General features: G+C 51.6%; 10 protein-coding genes across 10 annotated transcripts; 8 read left to right on the plus strand and 2 right to left on the minus strand.

Annotated features, from left to right (window-relative positions):
* Positions 1 to 617: 617 nt before the first annotated feature.
* Positions 618 to 1,795, plus strand: SCP_0214340 (Serine racemase; the record flags this gene model as incomplete). Its single annotated transcript, XM_027755336.1, has 4 exons — positions 618 to 879; positions 936 to 1,000; positions 1,057 to 1,527; positions 1,613 to 1,795. 4 exons carry the CDS (start codon positions 618 to 620, stop codon positions 1,793 to 1,795), a joined length of 981 nt encoding a protein of 326 aa, XP_027611137.1.
* Positions 1,796 to 2,220: 425 nt separating this feature from the next.
* On the minus strand, positions 2,221 to 3,266 carry SCP_0214350 (Uncharacterized oxidoreductase; the record flags this gene model as incomplete). The annotated part of the gene is made up of 4 exons (XM_027755337.1): positions 2,221 to 2,649; positions 2,709 to 2,850; positions 2,908 to 3,172; positions 3,233 to 3,266. The coding sequence occupies 4 exons, from the start codon at positions 3,264 to 3,266 to the stop codon at positions 2,221 to 2,223; spliced, it is 870 nt and encodes a 289-aa protein (XP_027611138.1).
* Positions 3,267 to 6,032: 2,766 nt separating this feature from the next.
* Positions 6,033 to 6,989, plus strand: SCP_0214360 (hypothetical protein; the record flags this gene model as incomplete). The annotated part of the gene is made up of 3 exons (XM_027755338.1): positions 6,033 to 6,497; positions 6,546 to 6,764; positions 6,819 to 6,989. The coding sequence occupies 3 exons, from the start codon at positions 6,033 to 6,035 to the stop codon at positions 6,987 to 6,989; spliced, it is 855 nt and encodes a 284-aa protein (XP_027611139.1).
* Positions 6,990 to 7,478: 489 nt separating this feature from the next.
* SCP_0214370 (hypothetical protein) lies at positions 7,479 to 9,163 on the plus strand (the record flags this gene model as incomplete). Its single annotated transcript, XM_027755339.1, has 3 exons — positions 7,479 to 7,742; positions 7,803 to 9,043; positions 9,094 to 9,163. The coding sequence occupies 3 exons, from the start codon at positions 7,479 to 7,481 to the stop codon at positions 9,161 to 9,163; spliced, it is 1,575 nt and encodes a 524-aa protein (XP_027611140.1).
* A 53-nt stretch (positions 9,164 to 9,216) lies between these two features.
* Positions 9,217 to 11,206, plus strand: SCP_0214380 (hypothetical protein; the record flags this gene model as incomplete). The annotated part of the gene is made up of 7 exons (XM_027755340.1): positions 9,217 to 9,257; positions 9,322 to 10,435; positions 10,505 to 10,518; positions 10,570 to 10,779; positions 10,826 to 10,922; positions 10,976 to 11,119; positions 11,183 to 11,206. The coding sequence occupies 7 exons, from the start codon at positions 9,217 to 9,219 to the stop codon at positions 11,204 to 11,206; spliced, it is 1,644 nt and encodes a 547-aa protein (XP_027611141.1).
* A 2,757-nt stretch (positions 11,207 to 13,963) lies between these two features.
* Positions 13,964 to 15,283, plus strand: SCP_0214390 (hypothetical protein; the record flags this gene model as incomplete). The annotated part of the gene is made up of 3 exons (XM_027755341.1): positions 13,964 to 13,980; positions 14,029 to 14,237; positions 14,289 to 15,283. 3 exons carry the CDS (start codon positions 13,964 to 13,966, stop codon positions 15,281 to 15,283), a joined length of 1,221 nt encoding a protein of 406 aa, XP_027611142.1.
* An 845-nt stretch (positions 15,284 to 16,128) lies between these two features.
* SCP_0214400 (hypothetical protein) lies at positions 16,129 to 16,479 on the plus strand (the record flags this gene model as incomplete). Its single annotated transcript, XM_027755342.1, has 2 exons — positions 16,129 to 16,140; positions 16,204 to 16,479. 2 exons carry the CDS (start codon positions 16,129 to 16,131, stop codon positions 16,477 to 16,479), a joined length of 288 nt encoding a protein of 95 aa, XP_027611143.1.
* A 988-nt stretch (positions 16,480 to 17,467) lies between these two features.
* SCP_0214410 (hypothetical protein) lies at positions 17,468 to 17,780 on the plus strand (the record flags this gene model as incomplete). The annotated part of the gene is made up of 2 exons (XM_027755343.1): positions 17,468 to 17,637; positions 17,693 to 17,780. 2 exons carry the CDS (start codon positions 17,468 to 17,470, stop codon positions 17,778 to 17,780), a joined length of 258 nt encoding a protein of 85 aa, XP_027611144.1.
* A 249-nt stretch (positions 17,781 to 18,029) lies between these two features.
* SCP_0214420 (NAD(P)-binding protein) lies at positions 18,030 to 19,132 on the minus strand (the record flags this gene model as incomplete). Its single annotated transcript, XM_027755344.1, has 5 exons — positions 18,030 to 18,412; positions 18,468 to 18,507; positions 18,566 to 18,713; positions 18,778 to 19,042; positions 19,099 to 19,132. 5 exons carry the CDS (start codon positions 19,130 to 19,132, stop codon positions 18,030 to 18,032), a joined length of 870 nt encoding a protein of 289 aa, XP_027611145.1.
* A 679-nt stretch (positions 19,133 to 19,811) lies between these two features.
* SCP_0214430 (Phospho-2-dehydro-3-deoxyheptonate aldolase) lies at positions 19,812 to 22,141 on the plus strand (the record flags this gene model as incomplete). The annotated part of the gene is made up of 16 exons (XM_027755345.1): positions 19,812 to 19,862; positions 19,923 to 19,957; positions 20,011 to 20,059; positions 20,110 to 20,208; positions 20,261 to 20,335; positions 20,389 to 20,477; positions 20,532 to 20,549; positions 20,603 to 20,647; positions 20,709 to 20,828; positions 20,886 to 21,023; positions 21,075 to 21,343; positions 21,402 to 21,463; positions 21,516 to 21,601; positions 21,663 to 21,879; positions 21,941 to 21,980; positions 22,035 to 22,141. 16 exons carry the CDS (start codon positions 19,812 to 19,814, stop codon positions 22,139 to 22,141), a joined length of 1,500 nt encoding a protein of 499 aa, XP_027611146.1.
* Positions 22,142 to 23,043: the final 902 nt, after the last annotated feature.

Raw genomic sequence — 23,043 nt, forward strand, 5'->3', positions numbered from 1 at the left:
GTCCGTTGTCTTCGGCCAACAGTGGGGAGCCCGAGCAGTGCGCCAGTCTCGAAGGCAGGGAGATGGAAGCAGAGCAGCAGCGGAGAGGAGAGAGGCTTCGAACCGCAGCAAGCAAAGGCAATTGTACTCCGCACCAACTCCGCTCTCGCCCTGGTCCCACGGACTATGTTATGATTCCGTCACAAATAAATGCTGTGTCTGTGTAGACTAGTTGGTTAGACTGTGAGGCTGATATGTGATGTGATTTAATCTAGAGACCTTGAGTTCGAACCCCACTCATGTATTTATTTTAGACGCTATGGTTATGAAGCTTCACTGGCAAGCCTTGCGGATTTTGTGGATTTTGTCATCGCTTTACAATAATTTTGCTGGATTTTAATATCTGGTCATGTCCTCGTCTTAATGATGTTACCTGACACTGTCACATATGAACGATAGTTCCCTACAATTTATTGAATGTCTAGATAAATGCTCAGAGAGAGGTGGCGGGCGGCCGTGTGGTTATCAACTCCGCCTGGTCATGCCTGGGTCTCCCGAATTTCCTGATGGTATCTCTTAATATCTCCTACAGGTCACTTCGCGATCCGCCTCATTCTACACAACTCAGCGCGCAACCTATGGCTTCTTCATCGATCTCTCCTCTCCCCCTCACGCGCCCGTCCGTGCAAGCTGCATATGAGGCGATCAAATCCCGCATACACCGAACCCCCATCTTCACCTCGTCCTCTCTCTCTGCCTCTCTTCCCGGGCGCAACACTCTGTACTTCAAAGCGGAGAACCTGCAGAAGGGTGGGGCCTTCAAGTTCAGAGGAGCCAGTTACAGCCTTGAATGCTTGAAAGAGGACGAGCTCGCGCGGGGCGTGTGTACGCATAGTTCAGGTTAGTGATCTCCGTTCTTATCTGACCCCGTTCTACGACCGTCAGCGGTGTACTAGGGAACCATGCCGGCGCGCTGGCGCTCGCTGCGCAAGAGCGAGGCGTAAAGTGCTACGTCGTCATGGTCTGTCCCGCCGCCCTACTTTTGATATGATGCAGACCAGACTGATCATTCCTCAGCCAAACAACTCCTCACAGCCCAAGATCGCCGCGGTACGCTCATATGGTGCCGAAATCACCTTTTGCGAGCCTAATGCACGTGCACGGGCGGACACGCTTGCGGCCGTCCAATCGCGCACGGGTGCGACCTTCGTCCCGCCATACGATGCGGCGAATACGATCCTTGGGCAGGGTACGGCTCTGCTGGAGCTGCTGGAGCGGGCACCTGAGCCGCTTGCGGCGGTTATTACGCCTGTCGGTGGTGGTGGTCTACTTGCGGGCACTGCGCTAGCCGCAGACGGCACCGGCGTCAGGGTATTCGGTGCGGAGCCTGCGGGTGCAGATGACTGTGCGCAAGGTCTGAGTGAGGGGAGGCGTAGGGAGGACGTACAAGCCAATACGATTGCGGACGGGCTCCGCACGCCCGTCGGCGTGCTCAACTTCCCCATTATACAGGATAAGGTCGAGCGAGTAATCGTGGTATCTGATGAGGTTCGTACTGTGTTTGCGTGTCTCCTGGTCCTCAGGCTGAACATCTAGTCTGGCTACGTTTCCGATCTCTGTTGTTCTCGTACAGGAGATAACAGAGGCGATGCGCTTGATGTGGGAGCGGTTGAAGCTCGTCGTAGAACCAAGCGGGGCGACGGCGTTTGCTGCAGTCCGGAGCGCAGCGTTCCAAGAACTGGGTATCACAGGCCCAGTGGGGATCATCATCAGCGGCGGCAACCTCGACCTGTCGAAGCCGCTGCCTTGGTGCTGATGCCATCCCTGGAGGTGTGTTCGTAACTTTCTTAGAACGCTTGACGCGGTTCTTGCATATGTTGTCTCCGGGACAATTGACCATGGTTGTTTTATTGGCATTGCCGCGGCGGCGGGTTTCCCGGCTGAATGTCCATGACAACTACAATGATGATGCAGCAATCCAGTTTCTGGCATTTATGATCAGTGTTATCTCATTGCCTGTGTTGGTGATCCGATTTAAACGATCTGACCAGTCTGAGAGAATGGTGCTTCGCCACTGGGGCGGCCCGATTAGAATGCACATTCCAGAGTGCAAATTGCCGTGTGATGCTACGGTAAGTAGTAGTCCGATTTGTAACCTATTATACGCGCTATGCTGATAATTATACAATGCTTGCAGTAAAGTCCAGGAGACTCCAAGCTGAGTTCGTGTGCCAGCACACATCACAAGGGCGCATCGAAATTGAGGTCACTTGCCACGCCTTCCCACCCATCAAGACACGCTGAGACCTTCTTCTGGTGCACCCGCACATCGCTGAACGTGACGCCCCCGAGCATCAGGTACAGCGGCATTTCGTGCCCCCGCGCGGCGCCCTCGCCTTTGACGACGTCGACCAGCAGCTCCATCGCCTTCGCGGGGTCTCCCGGCGCGTTCACAGCGACGTCGCGGAAGACCGCCTGCATGGCCGCGCGAGTCCCGTCGTACGCGGGTATCCGACGCTCGGCCATGATCGGTGCGCTATGGATATTTTCCGTGCGGAACGCGCCGGGCGCCACGACCATCACACGCACGCCAAGCGGGCGCAGCTCTGCCGCGTACGTCTCGCCGAGCGCGTGCACTGCCGCTTTGCTCGCGACGTACATGCCGACGGTCTGCGTAGACGGAACGTCAGGACTGCACAGAAGCGGGAGAGCATCGAGGAGGAGCTTACGGGACCAGTCTTCCAAACCGAGCGGCTGCCAATGATGACCACTGTCCCCGACCGCCGTGAGCGCATGTGCGGCAAAATCGCGTTCGTGACGTTCATGACACCGAAAACGTTCGTCTGGAATTGCGCAAGGGCGGTTGATGGACTGTGCAGACAGACCGTCATGAGAATACGCTCGCTCATTTGCATTGTAAAACTCTACCTGACTTCCTCGAGCATGCCCTTCGCGCCGGTGCCGGCATTGTTTACGAGCACGTCGATGCGGCCCCATACGGCGAGCGCAGCTTCTACCGTGCGTTGGATTTTGTCTGCGCTGCTTGCGACGTCGAGAACGAGCACGTGCAGCCGCGAGCGCTGCGAATCTAGTGGGATGGGCGCGTTTTTAAGGTTCCGGACGGTCGCGATGACGCGGTCACCCCGCGCAAGCACAGATGCAACGAGGCGCTTCCCGAAGCCAGAAGACGTTCCTGCATGATATCGGGTTAGCTTCTCGGTATGTTACGATGGCGAGGAAGAGCGATACGCACCGGTAATGAGCCATACCTTGTTGACCTGTTCCATATGCACAGAATTCGAGAGAGCGGAGTAGCTTATGGCGCAGAGAATGAGGGGAAGAAGCTCTATTACAAGAGTCCTATAAGAGCTCTGCGACCAAGTGCGACCTGAAAATGACGATGTCCCAGCACGGACAGGCCCTACTTAAGGGGAGCGCGCCCAGCGGGACGAATGCAATGCATCGCCTGCGTGTCTCACGGGCTGTCAGCTCGACGTCCCTGGAAACAACATCAGAAGACGCACGACACAGCCTCCTTGCTGCTTGGAGCATGACCACGCAGCGCAGACGCCTTCGTGAAAACTGCGTCGCCTCGGTAAGTGATCAATAGAGTCAGACTGCCGTGTACAGTACATAGACGTAGAGTTCATCTACATATACACAAGCAGCTGTGCGCGCCCTGACTCACCTTCTCTCCGACGTGAATCCGACACATGTGACAGAAGGCATAACGCTGGCGTCGGCATTTCGCAACTGACAGATTACAGCCGTTTGCAAAAGGAGAGGCCCCCGCGGGGAAAACACTCGTGGATCGGGCTGCCAAATGACGGCTCCTGATTGGCGAGGGTTCACTCTCCCACAGGCAGCGGCGAGCGGGCCCTGGCGGCTCATCCGGCATGGGGCTTCGGAAGTTGTTATTTCGAAGTCCGCCCTACGCGCAAGTTGTTTGGCAGGGTATTGCAAACAGCTGAAGATAAAACAAAGGGACAGTATGGTGGGCCACGTTGTCGGAAAGTCTGTGCAGAGAAACCACATGGTCCAAGACTACAAAGAGGTTTCAGGATGAAAGATTGTACTTGCTGTGCCACTGTGCGGCAAGCGTGAGCAACGTCTCGGAGCCGGAAGAAACCAATTCATTTCGGAGCAGGGTAAGGAATCGGTACGCGATCTCCGGTTACTAATGCGGCTTTCCGGTTTACTATCACCGTGAACCCATCTACCTTAAGCTCATTTCTGAGAGAGAGAGAGAGAGAGAGAGAGAGAGAAATCTGTGTATTTATACTGCAAGCAGGCGATCAAGTGCGCCAAGGAACAGTCTCTAACGTAGGTAAATACGCGCTGGTAAGGGGTTGTCGATAAATGGAAATGTCTTTGCTGCCATGAAAGCAGCGGTGTCTCATGAGTACTGCGTTGTTCGGGTGTGGGGAAGTGATGTCAACAGTGGGAGTCTATGATGTGAATAGCAGGGAGCATGAAAGTAACATAACGGAAAGCATAGGAGAAGGGGAAAAACCGTAACCTCATCAACGTCATTCAAGTCTGCCTGCTCCGGATCCTTCCACCTGAGGGATTCGTTCGTTCGCGCGGTGTTCTTCGTATGACCCTGCGGCTGGCCCGCCTTTTGAGGCAGCTCGTACTCTAGCGGTCTGGCGCGTAGTTAGCCGTTTTCCTCGCTGCGGCGGGAAGCTCGCTTCTGAGATGCAGCAACTGCGCAGGAATCTTAGCCATGATATCAGCTACGATATGTCCATTGCATCCATGCGTGTCTGGGGAAGGAGGTTACGCTCCCGATTTCACCGATGCTTCGGAAGACTCGCTTCGCAAGGGGATCAGAAGGGCCGACTCGGAGAGGTCACCCTCAACACCATTCACTAGCACTGACTGTACTTACTCGCATGCGGCTGCAGCGGTGCTGGGCTGTGAGACGTGCCGTGGCGCATGTCACTGGTCGTGTGGATCCTCCTTGTTCTTTCTGCGATGCCCTCGGCCAGTGTGCTCTCATGCTTCCGTTATGTGGCGCTATGTCGGGAATCATCTACTGGCACGAGTATGGCCGACTGGAATTGTCGGTACTTTCATAGTTTGTTGTGCGCCGCCTCTTCGTCATCATTTTGTCTTCTGAAGATTTGTAACCAGTCTGCGCTCGGAACTCGCTGATGGGGAGGCTGACGAATACGTCCCTGAACTTCTTCATTTGTCAGAAGCATTGTACCTTCTGTCGACATCAACCTTCTGGACTTTGACCGAACAGTGGCCACTCCTTGAACAACTTCTCTATGACGTGATAAACTGGTTGCGATCTCTCTGGCTGCGATCAATGTAGAAATGCGCAGCCAATGCCTCCCAACGGGGTGAGTGAGACCGAGACTCATCTCGGGACGCTGTTCGTAGATGACACCATTCTCAGATGTTTCATGACGATAAATAGTGCACATCTGCGGGGCGTTGGGATCCCGGCGATGCGTCTGATTGTAGAAGTCCATTTTTCTTCTTCCTGACAAGCACACAGAATCATAAGCTAGATTCTCAAGTACTCATGCACACATGTACGGCGCTCGCTAGCGTCCGCACTGATTGATTATAGATCATCATATCGTGGTCTGGAGCGACTGGAACGAGACTCAGGCTCCTGGGGGGTGGGTTATCTATAAGTATCGCAGGCGTAGACTAATACCAAGTGTTCAAGGATCCAGGTTGTTGACTTGCAAGAAAATACTTATCGACGGTATATATTATACGTACGCGGGAGCACTACTGCTGTTCATATGTACCACTAGCTAATCTACTCGCCAGGCCTATTGTACTTATTAAATATACGCACGGCCCAAGCTTTCATCGATGTTGAACGTTGAACGTTGAGCAACGTGGAAGTGAAACAGCTGAACGACAGTGTACCAATACGGCAAGTGGATAGCCGTTTTGAGCGGGTGATGTCATTGCGGAGGAGCAGTGACACGCCTCCGCCGCAGATCTGCAAATCCTGGGCTTCTCGACGCATATATAACCTTCCGAGCCCCATTTCAATGAGACATCTTCCTTCCCAACAAACCACCATGTTGTCTGCAGCTCGTCTTCCGCGCCGTCTCGCGGCAGTGCGCGCGCTTCACAACCGCACCCGTCTGTGCGCGCAGCCTGGCAAAGACCACCAGCTCTCCCAAGACACCGCCAACAGCCCATCATCTCTCTTCACACCGCTGGATGCCGCCTCGAACGACACTTCCAAGCAGGACACGCGAGAGGCATCAGGCAAATCCGAGGGGGTAGGCTTCGTCGAGCAGGTGGGGTCCGCGAGCAAGTCGGGCCCGCAGGAGCCGGATGGCAGCAAGGGCGGGCAGGTGGAGAGCATGCCACCTGGATTCTTCAGTGCAATCAAAGGCAAGCTTGGGCTGGAAACTACGAGCGGGCAGGCGAAGCAGAATCGTGGTGCGGGCGTCGGCGTTACAGGCGCGGGTACAACGAGGCAATTCCATGCGTGCTGGGGAAATGCGGATATACAACCGATGTTCCCTCCATACCAAGTAAGTCGTAGCGCTCGCGACGTTTTGCGTACTCATGAGTCTCGGCAGATGAGTAATGATGGAGGGAAGAAGGTCAATGGGCAGCAAAATAGCTCGTTCTCGACGTCTGCGCGCACGGGTGTCGAGAAGACGAATCACACAGCAGAGTCTTATTTCAAAGACGTCGACGAGACACCTGCTACAGGTAAGACTCACCAAGTCGACCCATCGGGCACTGGTGCAAAGATTAATTCGAACGCGGTCCAATCATCTGGAGAGTACGACACGGTGAGTCCACACGACGCATTGTCTTTTTCATCCTATCAACAGAAGTCGACGTAGGTTAGCAAGAAGGAACCGTACGACACCCCTCCCTCGAGCGGAGAAGACAAGGATAAGAAATTGCGTTACGGGAATGTTCCTGGGCTAGGATCCAAAGATCAAGTGAGTGAGCCTGAAGAAGGTCCTGCGGGTGCGTCTGCGGAGGGGCGGAAGCCTGAGGGTAGAAAGTAATAACAGGAATATTGCCGGTGATGTGGTAGACGGCGTGAGGAGTATACTGCACGGAGGTGCATATCATCATATTTTTGAGAACAGTTTAGCGCTGAGCGCAACTGAACTTCGGAAGCGCCCATGTGTGGTACGAATTACAAACGTTGAGCATTGAGTCCCAGTGAAAAACGCATATTCTAAGAACGAACCAAGACGCACCAGATCGCGGCTTGACTTGGACTATCGCAGGAGGTCGAACCAAATCCCACCTAGTCAAACACGTGTGAGAGATCCTGTGATTTGGCGCCTCGATCCTGTACGAGATCCTGTCTGCGTAGCACTTTGCTCGATGTCCCTGCCAGGCCTGCCATCGGTTGAAACTTGTCTACACATGTGACTTGGCTTTGGTGCATCTCTAACTATACACGATATTTGCTCTTACTAGTGTACTTGTCTCCCGCACACGAATATCATCGCTTTGCCTGCCACACCGAACTCTTCTGCGCGATCATGCCTGCAAGCAAACGTCAGTATCAGTGCGACTGCGAGAAACACTGTGGTGGCCGACAGAAGGTGGTTAGTCGGGCTACGTACTATGGGCATGCTGAGTTTCGCGCGAAGACATCCCAAACATTCGCGGACTTTGTAGCAGACCTCTCTGGTACACGCATCTTCTCGCATGCCGCTTCATGGCCTTCCGAGGGGAACACAAGTCAATTGCGAGGGAGAAAACGTGCTCGTGTGGAGAATGAAATCTACGAGATGTCGGAACAGGTATGTCTCCATGCTCCTACATTTCAGCAAGCTGCCTGACATATTTTCGGCTGCACACAGATGGAGAGCTCGACAATCGCACCTTCGTTTGATGAACTTCCCGGGCCTGATATGGATTGCGAATCTCCTGGTCTTGGACCAAGTACAGAAACCTCCGAATTTACACCTACATGCACTCTCCACCTCGCACATGATCACATCACCCTATCCGATGTTGATGAGCATGAGGATGAAGACATGGATCCTGGGAGCATAGCAGCCACCCGAGGGTCAGAGGATGCCGCGTCTAGTTCTCAGACGCGAGACGACACACGTTCGGGACTTGGACCAGAGACGGAATTGGAAGCAGACCGCACGGCAACGATAGAGGAGATCAAGATAGCAGAGGAGTTTATTCGTTTACTGAAGCAGGCTTCACTAGAGACTAGCGGGCTTGATGCTAATACCATACATCGCCTCCACCATCCCATCGAGGCCCCCCTTGATATCGACGATCCCGATCTGCTGCTATCGATTGAAATATTCCTCTCCGTGACTAACACATCACAAGCGACATACACAGCCGTGCGCGGTGCAATCCTCCACCGTTACCCCGAGAATACCATCCTCACTTTTGACCAGGTGAAGAGCAAGATTGCCGAGCTGAGCGGCGTAGTCCCCATTATCCAAGACATGTGTGTCAACACATGTCTAGCCTACACTGGTCCATTCGCCGAGCTAGACCAGTGCCCGACATGTGGAGAACCGCGCTATGATACTACGAGCAATGGCAAGAAGCGCATTGCTCGCCAAGAATTTCACACCATTCCAGTCGGTCCTCAGTTACAGGCTCTGTGGAGATCTCGTGAAGGTGCTACGGCCATGCGTCATCGTAGTCGTCGCACACATGAGATTCTGGAGCGGCTTCGCGAGCATAATAACCAGCTGTACGAATACGACGACGTATACCACGGATCTGCCTATCTCAAAGCTGTTCTCGAGAATCAGATCAGCACCGACGACATGGTCCTTCTTATGTCGATTGACGGTGCGCAGCTTTATGAAAGCAAGGCCTCGGATTGCTGGATCTACATCTGGGTAGTTCTAGATCTAGCACCGGAGCTTCGTTACAAGAAGAAGCACGTCCTCCCTGGTGGTTTCATACCCGGTCCGCATAAACCCAAGAATCTCGACTCCTTTCTGTTTCCTGGCCTTGGGCATCTAATGGCACTACAGATAGCAGACACACTTCAAGATCAAATACACCTTTTCCATCCACGCAAGGACAGAACACACCCAGTTGGGAGTTTTCTTCGCGCAGAGTATGTGTATTTATATATTAAGCTGGAAATTACTGACCATACAAAATAAGCCATCATTATCTATGCCAGGTAATGCGGTCCCACAAACAATCGCCAACGCAAACCATGAAACTCTGTTGAAATTTCAAAATCAAGCATATCTTGGCCTGCGTGACGCTTATATGCGCCAAAAGATGGAAATACACGCGCTGAATGCACGGGAACAAATTCTAAAGTAAGTTCGAAGTTTTATCTCTCACTTTTTGCGCATATATGCTGCTTATTACCTTGTTCCGCAGGGAGATATATTCGAAACTTGTTGAAGCCGTGCCGCAAGCAGTCCTCCTCATGAACAGCGAACCCTCTCAGCCATCAAACTTTCCCGGTTCTTCTGACATCTCAGGACCACGCGCTCTGTCTTTTTCGACTAGCGGTGGAGCACCCCTTTGCAAGAGCGACTATCCGGGTGTTCGTTTCTGGACGTTTGATGAGTGGAACGCATATAGGAAGATTCTAATCATGGAGGGAGGAATTCTACAGATCCCTGAAAGTATCAATGCCGACCACAGCACAGATGAACAGCAAGAAAGCGAAGATCGGCGGAGCAAGAAATCCAATGCTACCAAGAAGAAAAAGACCATACGCCGGGCACTGTACCTGGAGGATGAACACGGTGAAACCGTCAGCGACAATCGGGCCGGCGAGATTCGGCGCGTTGCCAGAGAAATTTGGGCACAACTATGGAACGAGGGCCATGCGCCGGAGACTTGGGGTGCAAAAACTGCGAACGTCGCAGCTTTCTATTATAAGCAGATGAGTCTTTGCTGTCCTGAACTGAGACTTTGCCATGGAGACTGGAAAGCTGAACGCCTTGCGATCGACTCCTACTCTCAGTGGCGCACTACTCGGTCTAAAGGCGACGAGATGAAATCTGCCTCTCGGTCTCGTTCTCGTGCTCATTCCCGTGCTCATTCGAAACGTAAGGCCCGCTCTGCATCAGACATGGACTCTTCCGAAGACGACTCTCAACCAACCAAGCGCGTCAAAGCAACCATGTCTTCTTCCACCCCATCTTCGAACTCAATATCGATATCTAATCCTACTCCTGATACTGTACACTCTCGAGAGTCTGCAAATCCTGCCGTGAATGTTCAATCGTCTTCCAGTAGCGCCGTCGCTCTTATCTCTGCTATCGCTATCACTCCTGCCGAATCCGGATCACCTGTTGCCAACGAGAATGACGAAGAGCTTGAATATATTGATGCTAGTCTTGGACTTGCCGGCTCTGCTTGTGACCCCACTACGGCTTCAGGACAGCGAGATGATACGGATCCTGGCACCCACGAACGACAGCAGACGCCTATCGCAAGCACTTCAGTCCCGACCACAGCTCGAAACCCGACAAACTCAATGGTGCGTCCTTGAAATATATTATTGTCCGGTTGTTCTCATTGTAATGGGTGCCGTCGCATCTCAACTCAGCCTCTTGATCCTCTGTATGTACATTCCATCTTTACAGCAAACTCATGCTGAACTTTAGATTCAAGTGCCGACATGTTCGATATGACTCCTGCTACAGCACAAACAGCAACAACCTCAACATCTGCTGCTACTGTAATCCCTCCGGCATCCGAACTTCCAGCACTTACTTCCGGCGATATCGTGACGGACTCGGTTCGTACAGCGGTACCTACAATGCAACTGAAGAAGAAGAAAAAATCACCCAAGATGTTCGCCAACAGCTCAAGCACCGCATCGTGAGTCTCATCCCCTCTATCATTTATGCTTATTGTCGGCTTCCAGGAATTTGTTTGCAAAAGACTGGCTCAAGACTCATGAAGGAGAATCCCGAGAACAATTCCAATCCGCGTGGGAGGCCCTCGAATCAGCGGAACGGAAGGTGAGTTATCTATATCAACGCTTGAATCTGCGCTGATCGCAGTTTTATTACAGATGTATGAGGACAGGAGTGCAGCCACCATCGCTGCGCTGAAGGCAGAGAAAGCTGCTGCAAAGAGAGCTGAGAAGGCTGCGAAGGTATCGGGAAAGAAGAAGGCAGGGCAAGTGACGCTCCCCGCCAGCGCGGGCACGAAAAAGGTACCTTATCTCACTCTTTATCTATGCTATGACACATATTCACTAACTCTACTTATATTACAGGTGTTGGGCAGCATCCAGGTGTGAAAACGGGGACGACGGCGAACGCAGGGAGTGCGGATGTGTGCGGTTGCGTGCCAGTGCGCGGGTGCGTACGCGGGCAGGGGGATGGGCGCGCGCGTGCGTGCGGGGGTGTGTAGGTGCGAGGGCGGGGGTACGGGCAGGAGCGGGAGCAGGGGCAGGAGCGGCAGCGGCAGCGGCGGCGGGGGTGGAAGCGGGGGTGAGAGCGGGGGCGGGGGCGGGGGCGCGGGCGTGAGTGGAGCACGCCGAAGTAGATCGCGCGATGTCGCAGGAGCTCACACGACGGCGAGGGTGCTCACACGACGTCGAGTGTAGTCACAGTGTATTAAATCACGACAATACAATGTTTTACAGCGGCTTAATATTCGACTAGATGCGAAATGCCTCGATTCTCCCGCTTGGCACTGTGCTAGCCTGCGACCACGTTTGATTGGGCTCGCGCAAGATCGCATATAGTCCAAATTTTCGCAGCTGGTCGCAGCTGGTCACAGCCACGACCTCGTGCGACTTGCTGCGATCTCACAATACGCGTTTTCCACTGGGATTGAGTATTGACTAGGTCCTAAAACCAGCCGTCGCTATAGCGTTCTCGCTCCTTTATCCTACGTTCATGTTTTAGGAGATCATGTGATAAATGTTTTATGAGACTTACCTGATTGAGCGAAAATTACTGTAAAAGGATAGCCGAACAAGAGGAGGAGAACGCTATAGGACGGCTGGCCAAACTGGTCGTCCGAGGATACGCCGAGCGCGCATACCCAGCATTTCTCGCAGGAAATCTCGAATAAACCCTAGCATAGGTCTTGTTTTCTGCGACGCCGTCAACCCAAATTCGGCGTTCGCGTAGGGCACCGTCGCGCGCTCCCCGCCGCAGCGTTGCAGAGTGTCTTTCTCTCTTTACCACTTGTTAGAAATTGACCGGAATGCTGTGGTTGTTAGGTTGTATGTAAGTGCACATCAGAAAATTAAGTACTATGTAGTGCAACAGCTTAATCTTAGGATTGTTAGTTGAGGGTGACCTGAATAATCAGTTCCTGTGGATTAGACAACACAGTGATCTATCAATTTTGGGTAGTGCTCGCCCCAAATCAACATTGCACCTTGCATTCTGCGACACTGCGCGACGGTGCCCTACGCGAACGCCGAATTTGGGTTGACGGCGTCGCAGAAAACAAGACCTATGCTAGGGTTTATTCGAGATTTCCTGCGAGAAATGCTGGGTATGCGCTCGGCGTATCCTCGGACGACCAGTTTGGCCAGCCGTCCTATAGCGTTCTCCTCCTCTGAGAGTCTTGTTCGGCTATCCTTTTACAGTAATTTTCGCTCAATCAGGTAAGTCTCATAAAACATTTATCACATGATCTCCTAAAACATGAACGTAGGATAAAGGAGCGAGAACGCTATAGCGACGGCTGGTTTTAGGAGCCTGAGGACTGCCAAGATACTCAGCTGAATCGTTATATTTCTGAATCCCTGAGCATACGATGTCATATGGCTGTATCAGGTGCGCTCATCGCACGAGCTCAGAACGTTACATTTTTGAACTTGGACAGCAAATTCGAAGAAGGATAATGAAAGCCCGAGCAAAGGATTGAAGGGCCCCCAGCAGATCTATCATATCTAGATTCCAGACAATATGTTATTGCGGTTTGGACCCTCTGGAGATTTATCGCAGGGCGCGACTGGGCTATTCATCGGCACTATCGTATGGAAACGATGGAATCGTTATCATTCATCTGTGGGCAGTTTGCAAGGAGACTAGAAGTGATATCTTGCGGTGTGAGTTGCTGCCTTTGTTGTTCGAAACGCAAGCCTCAATACTCAGACTACGTTGAACAGATGATGAGCTGTCAGCGTAATTTCTCGAAGTTGTCTCTTCGACTGGCTCTGAATCCGCTGCGTTGCGTTGACACAGACGTTCCCCCCAAGTACACTCTGGAACTTACTATTGCAGACGTTACCTTGAGATGCTACGGAGAAAGAGGTCTCCAACTTGTACGCCATCTTCCGTTATCACTCGCATTAGTGCACTCAACATTAGGTAGCATGTGGTATTACGTTGAGAGGGGGGATGCTCGCAGTGGGGGTGGGAGCAACATGTATGGTCCCAGGTTGGAGGTAAGGAATTCCTTTCTGAAGCTACGCACACTAGAAGAACTGATCCCCGCAATGTCATATAACCGGCAATTTTCCCAATGTGTTGTATTCATCGGGACGTCCTCTATTTGCCGAACACAACTTCGCCTACGTCGATATGTGGGAAATCTTGATTGCGTTGCGGGGCACATCCATCCGATACGTTAAAGGAAGCGTGGGGTAAGTCCCGTTAGAAACTAAGCATATACTCCCAGTGGAGCGGAGGTGGTGATGCTTATTCGTACGTTATCCAGAGACTGCCCATGATTGCCATGATATCGATGACAAGAGATTTCCAGCCTGACTTGCGCTCGGTACCAAGACTTACTCCTCCCACGAGTGAGCGAACGTGAGAGGTTTGTTTCTCCCCACGTCATTAGGCGTTGAATATGCGTTGAATCATTGATGCTCAGACAAAGGACTTCGTACACGTTCGACACAAGCAGTGGGGATGTTCCCAGCCTAGTGGCCAGTCAGCAAGAGGCATGATGCCCTTTCTCACTGGGAGGTGGAGAGTCGGTAACACATTTATTGCGGCTCGACGATTGCCGCATCCCGGAATTGCAACCTCGTCTCTCCTCTGTTTGGAGGCTGCGCGGCATACTTCGCCCTGTCTGGCACTTTGCCATGCATTCCGTTACACAGTACGTTAGAAATGGGACGGACAGATGCGACGCTGATGATGAACCCAGTGCCCGCTCTTCACGACTTCCTCCCGAAATCCTGGAACACATCTTCCTTTGCAACTTCAGTTACGAAGTTCCCGGTGCAGACATTCACGCTCACGAGAATCCACACAGTTGGAGGGCGAATGTCAAGTCCATCTTGCCCTGTTGTGGGGTTTCCAGGGATTGGTATTGCGTCGCCAGTGGATTGCTGTATAGACAGAGAATTGACATTCGTTGGTCACATCACCCAGTCAACATTCTACTACTGACAAGATGGACTGTAGGTTCCGTAAAGGCAATGAAATTGCTTCTCCGGACTGTCAAAGAATTTAAGACGAGGAGAGAATCCTGTCCAATTCGACATCTGTCGGTCTGCAACTACGCGATATTGCACTCCAGCACATTTCGGCAGGAATTGAATGAACTCACGACGGTCCTTCTCGCACATTGCACCGAGCTGCAGTGCCTGGAATGCCGCTTTATATCTCTCCTACAGTCTCCGAATACCCCATCGCCGTTTCCGATATTTTCGTCCCTTCGAGAACTCAGCATCGGAGATGTGCACCTTGGAGATATCGCACCGCTCCTGATTTGCGCACCTGCTCTCAAGCGTCTTGATGCCAGCATGCTTGGCAATCCACTATTCCCCAGTCCTAGCGACGCGCTGGACGCACTGCTTAGTGTCCCTCCTCCCGCGTTCAGCCTGCGAGATCTCAGAGTCGCCAATTGCAGGCTCTCGCAGGCTCAGGCGCGGTGGCTGCTTGCAAACTCACGCGACATCGCGCAAGTAGACCTACTGGCAGGCCAGTATGGCATGCTCGCTCCTCTGTCGTGCACCATCGGCCGCACTGTCCATTCGTTGTATATCCGCGACTTTCCGCAGGATAGCGTGGGTGTCGCGCATGATATATCCCGCTTCACGCGATTGACGGCCCTCCGACTGGGCCATTACGACTGGTCATGGTCCGAGCTGTTGTCTGCTATAACGGCGCCGCTGGAGTGGTTGGAGTTGCCGTATTCCAAAGTGGCCTTGACGTACCTTACGACTGCGCTGAGTGACAGGACATGGCTTCAAAGCTTGGGCAAGGTCGTCATCTACCATCTGGGAAACACAGATCGACTCCACCAGGTGAATTCGGCGGATGTGAAGGCTAATAGAAAGATGTTGAAAGAAGTGTGTTATATTCGTGGGATAGAATGTTCTTGGGTTGAGGAGAAAGTTTCTGGTCGCGATGTCGGAGTGGTATGTCTCTCAAAATGCGGGATCGTCAGGGCTTAGGTGGGCGTCATTCTCGGCAGGCGTGACAAGTCTCTCTCTATTCGCCAGTGGACGTATAACCACTGGCATTTACGGAGATCGTGAGTTCATCCTCCCTCCACTGTCGGTCCTTAGGATTCCAGCCCAGTCTTTATCGGGTTTAGAAGAGGCGATTCGTCGGAATGTACCGTTCCTTGGTAAGTAGTAACTGTTAGTGAATGCAGCTATTACTACAGTACTTATATACCTTCACGAATCACTGGCGACCGGCTTCAGCGGCGGCTCGTGGTCTAGCTTCGTGCTGTGGTCTTTTTCTCACTTCATTCGATTGTGAAGTTGAACGTTGAACGATCATCTTGCCGCTTCTCAGTCGGAGATCGTCGGAAGCAAAGCCATCTACATGATCTGTCAGGTACCAAGTTCAAGTTGACTCAACTCATCACGCTCGAGTCGTCAGCATCGTTTCATGGTTATTGATCATGATATTGACAATCAGTTCAAGTTGAACACTTTGAATCATCCTTCGCCACGCCACCACCACTATTCCTAGACACCGCAAGTGGTACTTCTCCAGTGGTCTTCTTCACTAAAATCCTGGTCTGTGCTAGTGAACTAGCGACCGACTTGATTTCGTTCACTGAAGAAAACAATCATGGACGAGTCGGCGAAACCGGGGATGTGGAGCCATACGCTCGTCGCTATCGCTCAGTCTTGTACAAGCGCTCGGGGACCGACCCATCAGGTATGATGTGACGTACTGTAATGCGAGAATCCCTATGTCTGACATTTCATCGGACAGGATGTGTCCAGGCGCACGACTATGTTCCTGAGTGACATGGAAGAATTCGACATGGAGGGCCGATGTCATGTGGCTTGCGGTATGCCTCTCAACTTCATGTGTCGTTATATCATGAAATACAGCTCAGATTATCTGAATATAGAATTCGAGCATTCTTCCTGCTCTAAACAGCGTCGCAGCGGCAAATGATATTGTCCGCGACGATGAATTTCATTTCACAGCCTGTGCTTCAACACTTGCGGTGGAATGGCAACGTTTTCTGGACGAAAACATTGTACCTGGGCGCCCTCTTCAGAGCAAGAAGCTGAAGAGTGCAAAGCAGGATGTAGGTGTTGGCGACGTGGTCGTCTCTCGACCGATCCCCCTGGAAATCATTGAGCACATATTCCGCTCCAATTTGAAGCGCATCACCACTTGAATCGACAGAGGCGAACATGAAGACTCCCGGGATGGGCGAGTTGACCTCAATCCTCTCCTCTCCTATTGTGGCGTCTCGAGGGACTGGTACCGTGTAGCTAAGGGATTGATATACAGAGGCCGAATTCATCTCAGTTGGTCCTTTCACTCATTATCTTGCAAATGTGAGTATTGATGAAGGCAAAAGTTCGACGATAAAGCTACTCCTTCGAACCGTCCAAGAGGACAAGGCTTCGGAAGCCCTGTCCAATTCGACATTTGCCTTTTGACCACTACCTAGCTCTCAACGAGCATGATATTAGAAAGTTCAATGAGCTGGCTGCGTTTTTAATCTCCTTCTGCATCGAGCTGCAGTCTCTGGAAATGTCGTTCGTGGCTCTCCCCAAGACTCTGCCTATCACATTGCCAGACTTCTCGTCTCTACACGAAGTGAGCTTCAGTAATGGGGCCCTCAACGACTATGCACCTCTTCTCACACACCTACCCAATCTTGAGAAACTTGACAGTGTTGGACTCAATACCCATCCTCCTGATGTCGAATTGATATCCCAAACACCTCCACCTACTTTCAATCTACCGCATCTGCGCCTCTGTCAGTGCTCTCTCACCCGAGAAGAGCAAGTGGCTTCTAGGAAGCTCTCGTAACATCGCCTACGCAGAACTACTGGAACTAGGAAGTGATGCTTTTACTACTAGACGCGCCGTGGCTGTTTCCTTCGCTTCTGTTCCGTGGCCTATCCCCATTGTAAAAGCTATCTGTGACACCGTTCGATCGCTCCATCTCAAGGGAATGTTGGACGCACCACAACAAGGAGATCCGCGTTTTGTAACTGAGATCCGCCGGTTTGTACGCTTGAAAGCGCTCAAGGTCAGCGGTCGTGACTGGCCTTGGGAGTCGATATTGCTGCTACTTGAGTACTAGTTCGCGTTGTCGTACTCCACGCTGGGGCAGACGCACGTCTCAAACGATACTGCGCGACCATACTTGGATGCTTGGGTTACTCGACATTACTATATACCACTGGTTCGACACGGACTACTTCTATGGCGTGGAACAAGCCGACGTCAAGGCCGATAGAGCTGTGTTGGAGGATGCATACTCCGCCCGACAAGTTGCATTGAGGTGGGTCACGGAGGGTAACGCTCGTGAAGTGGATCAGTGAGCACTTTTCTGAAGTCTATACATCAATGTATGGATTCATCTATGTTTGTAGGAGTTATCCTGGCATTGCCGAAGATGACTTCATTAGATTTCCTCCCTTCTGGTCGCCACAATCTCATTTGAGTCAAAATGCGCATTAGTCTAACGGTGAAGCTTTGAAGGCCAGTGTATCTACATGGAGAACGTGGAAGTCAGGTTCGTTGAAATAACCTCGTCAACTCGCTGTTCTAGAAGTCGCGAAGACGTCCAGTCAGTCGGCTTACACTGCAAAATCCTTAATCAACGCAACTTTCTCATTTTCCAGTATCTTGGCTCGGAAATGAGATACATCTTGAGAAAATGACATTGACTACAGACAAGAAAAGCACTGGCGACCACTAGTTGTCTATCTAGGCTTCGTCGAAATCGAGATCTTTTGCTAGGTCTTCCCATTCGTTCAAATCTCGCAAGAGCTTTTGACAATGGTCCCTGAGTTTGTCTATGGTGATGCGCCCGAGAGGCAGATACAGTGGGAGTTCCTTCCCCTGTGCCCTCCCCTCGCCTCTGACAGCATCGACCAATAACTCCATTGCCTTCTTGGGATCTCCGACAGCCCTCGCCATGTTCTTGATTAAGACTCCCCGTTCCTCGCGAAGCTCGTCGTAGTCCGAGATGTGCTGGTCGCGAGTAGTATACATATTGACGACGTTGTTAGTACGAAACGCTCCTGGAGCGACGATGCAGACGCGGATACCAAACTGGCGGAGTTCAATGAAGTAGGTCTCGCCGAGTGCTGTTGAATCACATTAGCTACACAAGCGCAACGACAACATGATGCAAAGACGCACAATGCACTGCCGCTTTGCTTGCAGCATAGGCTCCCGCGAGCTGGAGCCCAGCTCGACAATCAGAAAAACAGAGGATACGAAAGCCGTTCAAGACCCACGGGCATATTAACCCCCTGCCACGCGGATCTGCTACCAATCATTATAATGGTTCCCGAATGCCGTGCTCGCATATGAGGCAGGGCTGCATTGGTGACGTTAATCGACCCGAATACATTCGTCTGGAATTGTTTCTGCAGTGTGAGTGGCCTGAAAAAAGGGTCAACCTTTTGAGTCTCAGCATTCCTGAGATTTCATCGATTTCGTCACTCACGCAGCCTCTTCCAACGTGGACATAACACCAAAACCGGCATTGTTTACGAGCACGTCGATTTGTCCCCAAATGGCTGCTGCCTCGTTTACCACTCTCTGCACGTTCTCTGGCTGGTCAGTAACGTCCAGTTTGACAACGTGCAGGCGCTGGCGTGCAGCATCCGATACGATGGGGGCATCTTTGAGGTTGCGCACCGTCCCAATGACACGGTCGCCTCGTGCAAGTACAGACGATACGAGCTCCTTGCCTAAGCCAGAAGATGTACCTGTAGGGCGTAATACACGTGTGCTTTAGCCCAACGCAACGACCATGTGAACTCACCTGTAACGAGCCAAACCTTCTGTGCGAGAGACATTGTTTACGGTGGATCTATAGTTGGGAGTGGGCGGAGATTATATACGTATGTATACCACGTCGCAAAATGAGATGCTACCAACCGGCCGGATCATTTCTGTACAAGAACTCCGTAAGTACTAGTCTGATGATAAGTCGAACTCTTCCGATGATGGCTTCCAAATGTGACAACGCCTGGTCATCCCGGCATCGGACCGACAGAAACATCCTTACGTGAGGAAAACACTCTCAGAGAGGCCTGAGTATGAGAGAACTAGTAGTACAGAAGCTGAGTCAGTTTCAGAGTCACGGTCATCATCGTATTTGCCTGCCCAGGCGCTACACAAAAACGTCAGATAAGATGAGAGTGGATTGTGATCGAACCGGTCAAAGTTTCGGGCACGTTCGAGCCCTGTAGCTTGAAGACCTGAAGTTACAGAGTTCTTAGAGGAAGATGGGGCGCTCCAGCTAAGCACAGAAGGACAAGCCGGCCGGCCATTGAATGTATCGGATGAGTAAACTACTATGAGTCCTCTTCAAGATAAGTTGCGATAAGATTAGATCCAGGTAGAATAAAATAGTGAGTCTGCCACTGCCAGTTGCCAGTGGGTCGCACCTCAGGCCTCAGGCCCCAGATCTTTCGAGTTTTAAAGCAACGTTCACAAGACAAGCATACAATAGACCAGGAAAAGGCGGCAAGTATGGCGGATAACTGGACTCCGAGCTCATGGAAGGAGAAGCCTGCAGCTCAAGTGAGTGGCAATCAACTTCGAGTTCGATCATGATGGATGTCGTATCGTTTTATTACGCAGGACGTTGTCTACCCCGACAGGGACAAGCTGGAAATGTCTCTTTCTTTTCATGCTCAATCATAAGGAGCTGACCTATCGTTCAATGCAGCGTCCTAAGCAAAATTCGCATGTTGCCTCCATTGGTGACCCCGTCGGAAGTGCGTACTTACCTTCTCTCGGCCTGTGTGTATCGACACCGTGCATACAGATTGAACGTCTCAGACATCAGCTCAGTCAGGTGCAACATAATGAAGCATTCCTGCTCCACGCAGGAGATTGCGCAGAGAGCTTCGATGCGTGCACACATGTTTGCACCATTTATTGTTTTCCCTTCTTCATTTGTGAATATGACCTTCTAGGAAAACATCTCCGCGAAGATCGGGTTAATCCTGTCATTCTCCTTGATTCTCATCTGGGGCGCTCGAATGCCTGTGGTACGTTGTGTGTTCCCGTCTCGTGCTCATGACGTCGCCCATTCTCTGCGTAGGTACGAATCGGACGCATTGCCGGTCAGTATGCTAAACCAAGAAGCAACGCAACCGAGAAAATCGGGGACCGGGAAGTTCTGAGTTTCCGGTACGCAAAATACGTGTATTTTCGGGCGCTCTCATCCAACAGACGGCGATGAAGGGGAGACAATGTAAATGGGTATGTTTATCAATCATATTTTGCACACTATAACCAGTCTCTCATTCTCTTAGGCTCGATCCAGATGATCGTACTCCCGATCCGGAGAGACTACTTCGGTACTCGATTTCTCCCCTCATTTCTAGACAGGCAGTCCTTGACAGTGTTTTGTTGACTAAGTGCTTACTTCCATTCTACAACCACTCTCAACTACGTGCGCGGCCTTCTCACGTCGGGCTTTGCATCTTTGCACCATCCCCGAGAGTGGTCCCTTTCCCACGTCCGGTCTCCCGCACTTCGGTGAGCGCAGCATGCATGTCAATGTATATTGGGCTAAAGCTTGCTGATCCTCGGTAGGGAAGAATTTGAGCGGATTATCGAAGGTCTGTCGGATGCACTGGAATTTACCAGAACGATCGGTTTCGGACGGGAGAACACAAGCTACGAACTTGGCGGCGGGCGTGGTGTCCTCGGGGAGGTTGATTTCTACACCAGGTAATCTAGTTTATTTGAGAATCAATTTGCTGCTGAAACGGAATTCTGCAGCCACGAAGGTCTCATGTTAGACTACGAAGAAGCCATGACACGCGAATTCTCGATCCCCTCGTCGCTCGATTCCACGGCACAACTTTCTTCGACCCACAGCGCCCCATTGAACGTTCACTACAACACTTCTGCACATTTCCTCTGGATCGGTGATCGTACAAGACAACTTGACGGTGCTCACGTAGAGTACTTTCGCGGCATTAGGAATCCCATTGGAATAAAGGTCGGTCCGAGCATGGCTGCAGACGAGCTGGTGCGGCTGCTGGGAAGTAAGTCGTACAGCCAAGCTAATTCGGTACACCTGACCTTAACCCTGTGCCATCACAGTCGTGAATCCTGCGCGGGAAGATGGCAAGGTTACCCTAATCACTCGTTATGGTGCGGGGAAAGTAAGCGGCAGGTCATCGTCTCTCTGCATTCTATCTGATCACTTCTGAGCAGATCGAGAACTATCTCGCACACCATGTCATCGCCGTACAAAATTCAGGACACCCAGTGACCTGGATATGCGACCCGATGCACGGCAAGTGCGTAATTCTCTTTTTTCATCTTACACTGGACTACAGCTCGTACTGCACTGGCTAATAGCACACTGACGTCGTCGTCCGGCTTGAAGACTCGCAACTTCGGCACCATCATCAGCGAGCTCACGTCGTGTATCCGCATCCACTCTGAGTGCAGTTCCCGCTTGGGTGGTGTTAGCCTTGAATTCACCGGTGAACTGAACGAGGAGGGATTCAGCGTGACTGAGTGTCTAGGGGGGAGCATGGGGCTAAGCGAAGAGCAGCTCGGACTGCGGTACCAAGTGCGTTGCAATGCCATTCGTCTGTCGTGCCGTAAATGAAGCTGAAACGTCCCAACCACAGTCTTTCTGCGACCCTCGCCTCAACTTCGAACAATCGCTTGGTGCGTTCTTCGTAGCGCTTCATACTACGAGCGCAGTCCTGACTTTCCTCTCAGATGTTGCGTTCCTGATTTCAAACCACTTCAAGGAGCAGCGCTTGGGAAATAAGCGCGGTGATAGCGATGTGGTGTTCTCTGAGCTTGGAGGACGAAAAACGTCGTAAGACTGACGGAAGTTAGACAAATATATGTGATGTCGGGTGTTACTTCACATTTGGCAGCTGCAGTAGTCGACCGGATCGGACGGATAGATCTCTGTTGCAGGAATCGCGCGAGTGTCCGTATAGTGTTCCCTATGCTTCGACACCGGGGGATGTACATCATGGATCAAGGCTGAGAACGGAAAAACAGACATAATCGCACGAGAACATCCAGTATACAACCCGAATGCGGACCACGCGCCGTTGCGCATGTGCTAGTGCAACCTTTAAAACACGTCAAAAAGCCGCCAGAACTTCATATAAAAGACGCACTGACAAGTGGTAGCTAAGGATACAACGCGAAATTCGGCGCACTATTCTGCTCCAACCACCCTGGCTTCCTCGCAGTACCAAATTCTCCGTCATTCTACTGTAGACATTGAGCATGTACGTCATCTCCGTAAGGGACGTATTTCGCGTGTTCCTGCTGGTTACGCAGGCGATACTACTGTGGTTTATCCCATCATTTGGATCAATAGGGTACGCCGTTACTGAGGGTTGACAGCACAGCATCGACAACCATGCAAGCTCCAGCCTCATACTTGGCTGATCAAGAAATATGACAAAGAATGAACAGAAAAGGCTCACATCCATGCTGATGTGGGCATCATCTTGCAACATGACCGTACAGGCACTTCATCTCAGGCGTTTCCACTCTATCCGTGATTAAAGCACGAAGACCATCATCCTCAAAATTCAACACTTGAGTGGTCACCGTAATGTTTATGAAATCTGCACGAGTGACGGGGAAGAAGCTAAGCTTCTGGTTTAACTCCTACGCCATCAGATGGGTGTGAGAGGAACATACCGGAGACAAGAAAAATACCACAGCTTTGGCAGATCAGCCGAGAATCATCTCTACGGTG

Source organism: Sparassis crispa (genome assembly GCF_003851025.1).
Source record: "Sparassis crispa DNA, contig_000001F, whole genome shotgun sequence".
Classification (NCBI taxonomy): Eukaryota; Fungi; Basidiomycota; class Agaricomycetes; order Polyporales; family Sparassidaceae; genus Sparassis; species Sparassis crispa.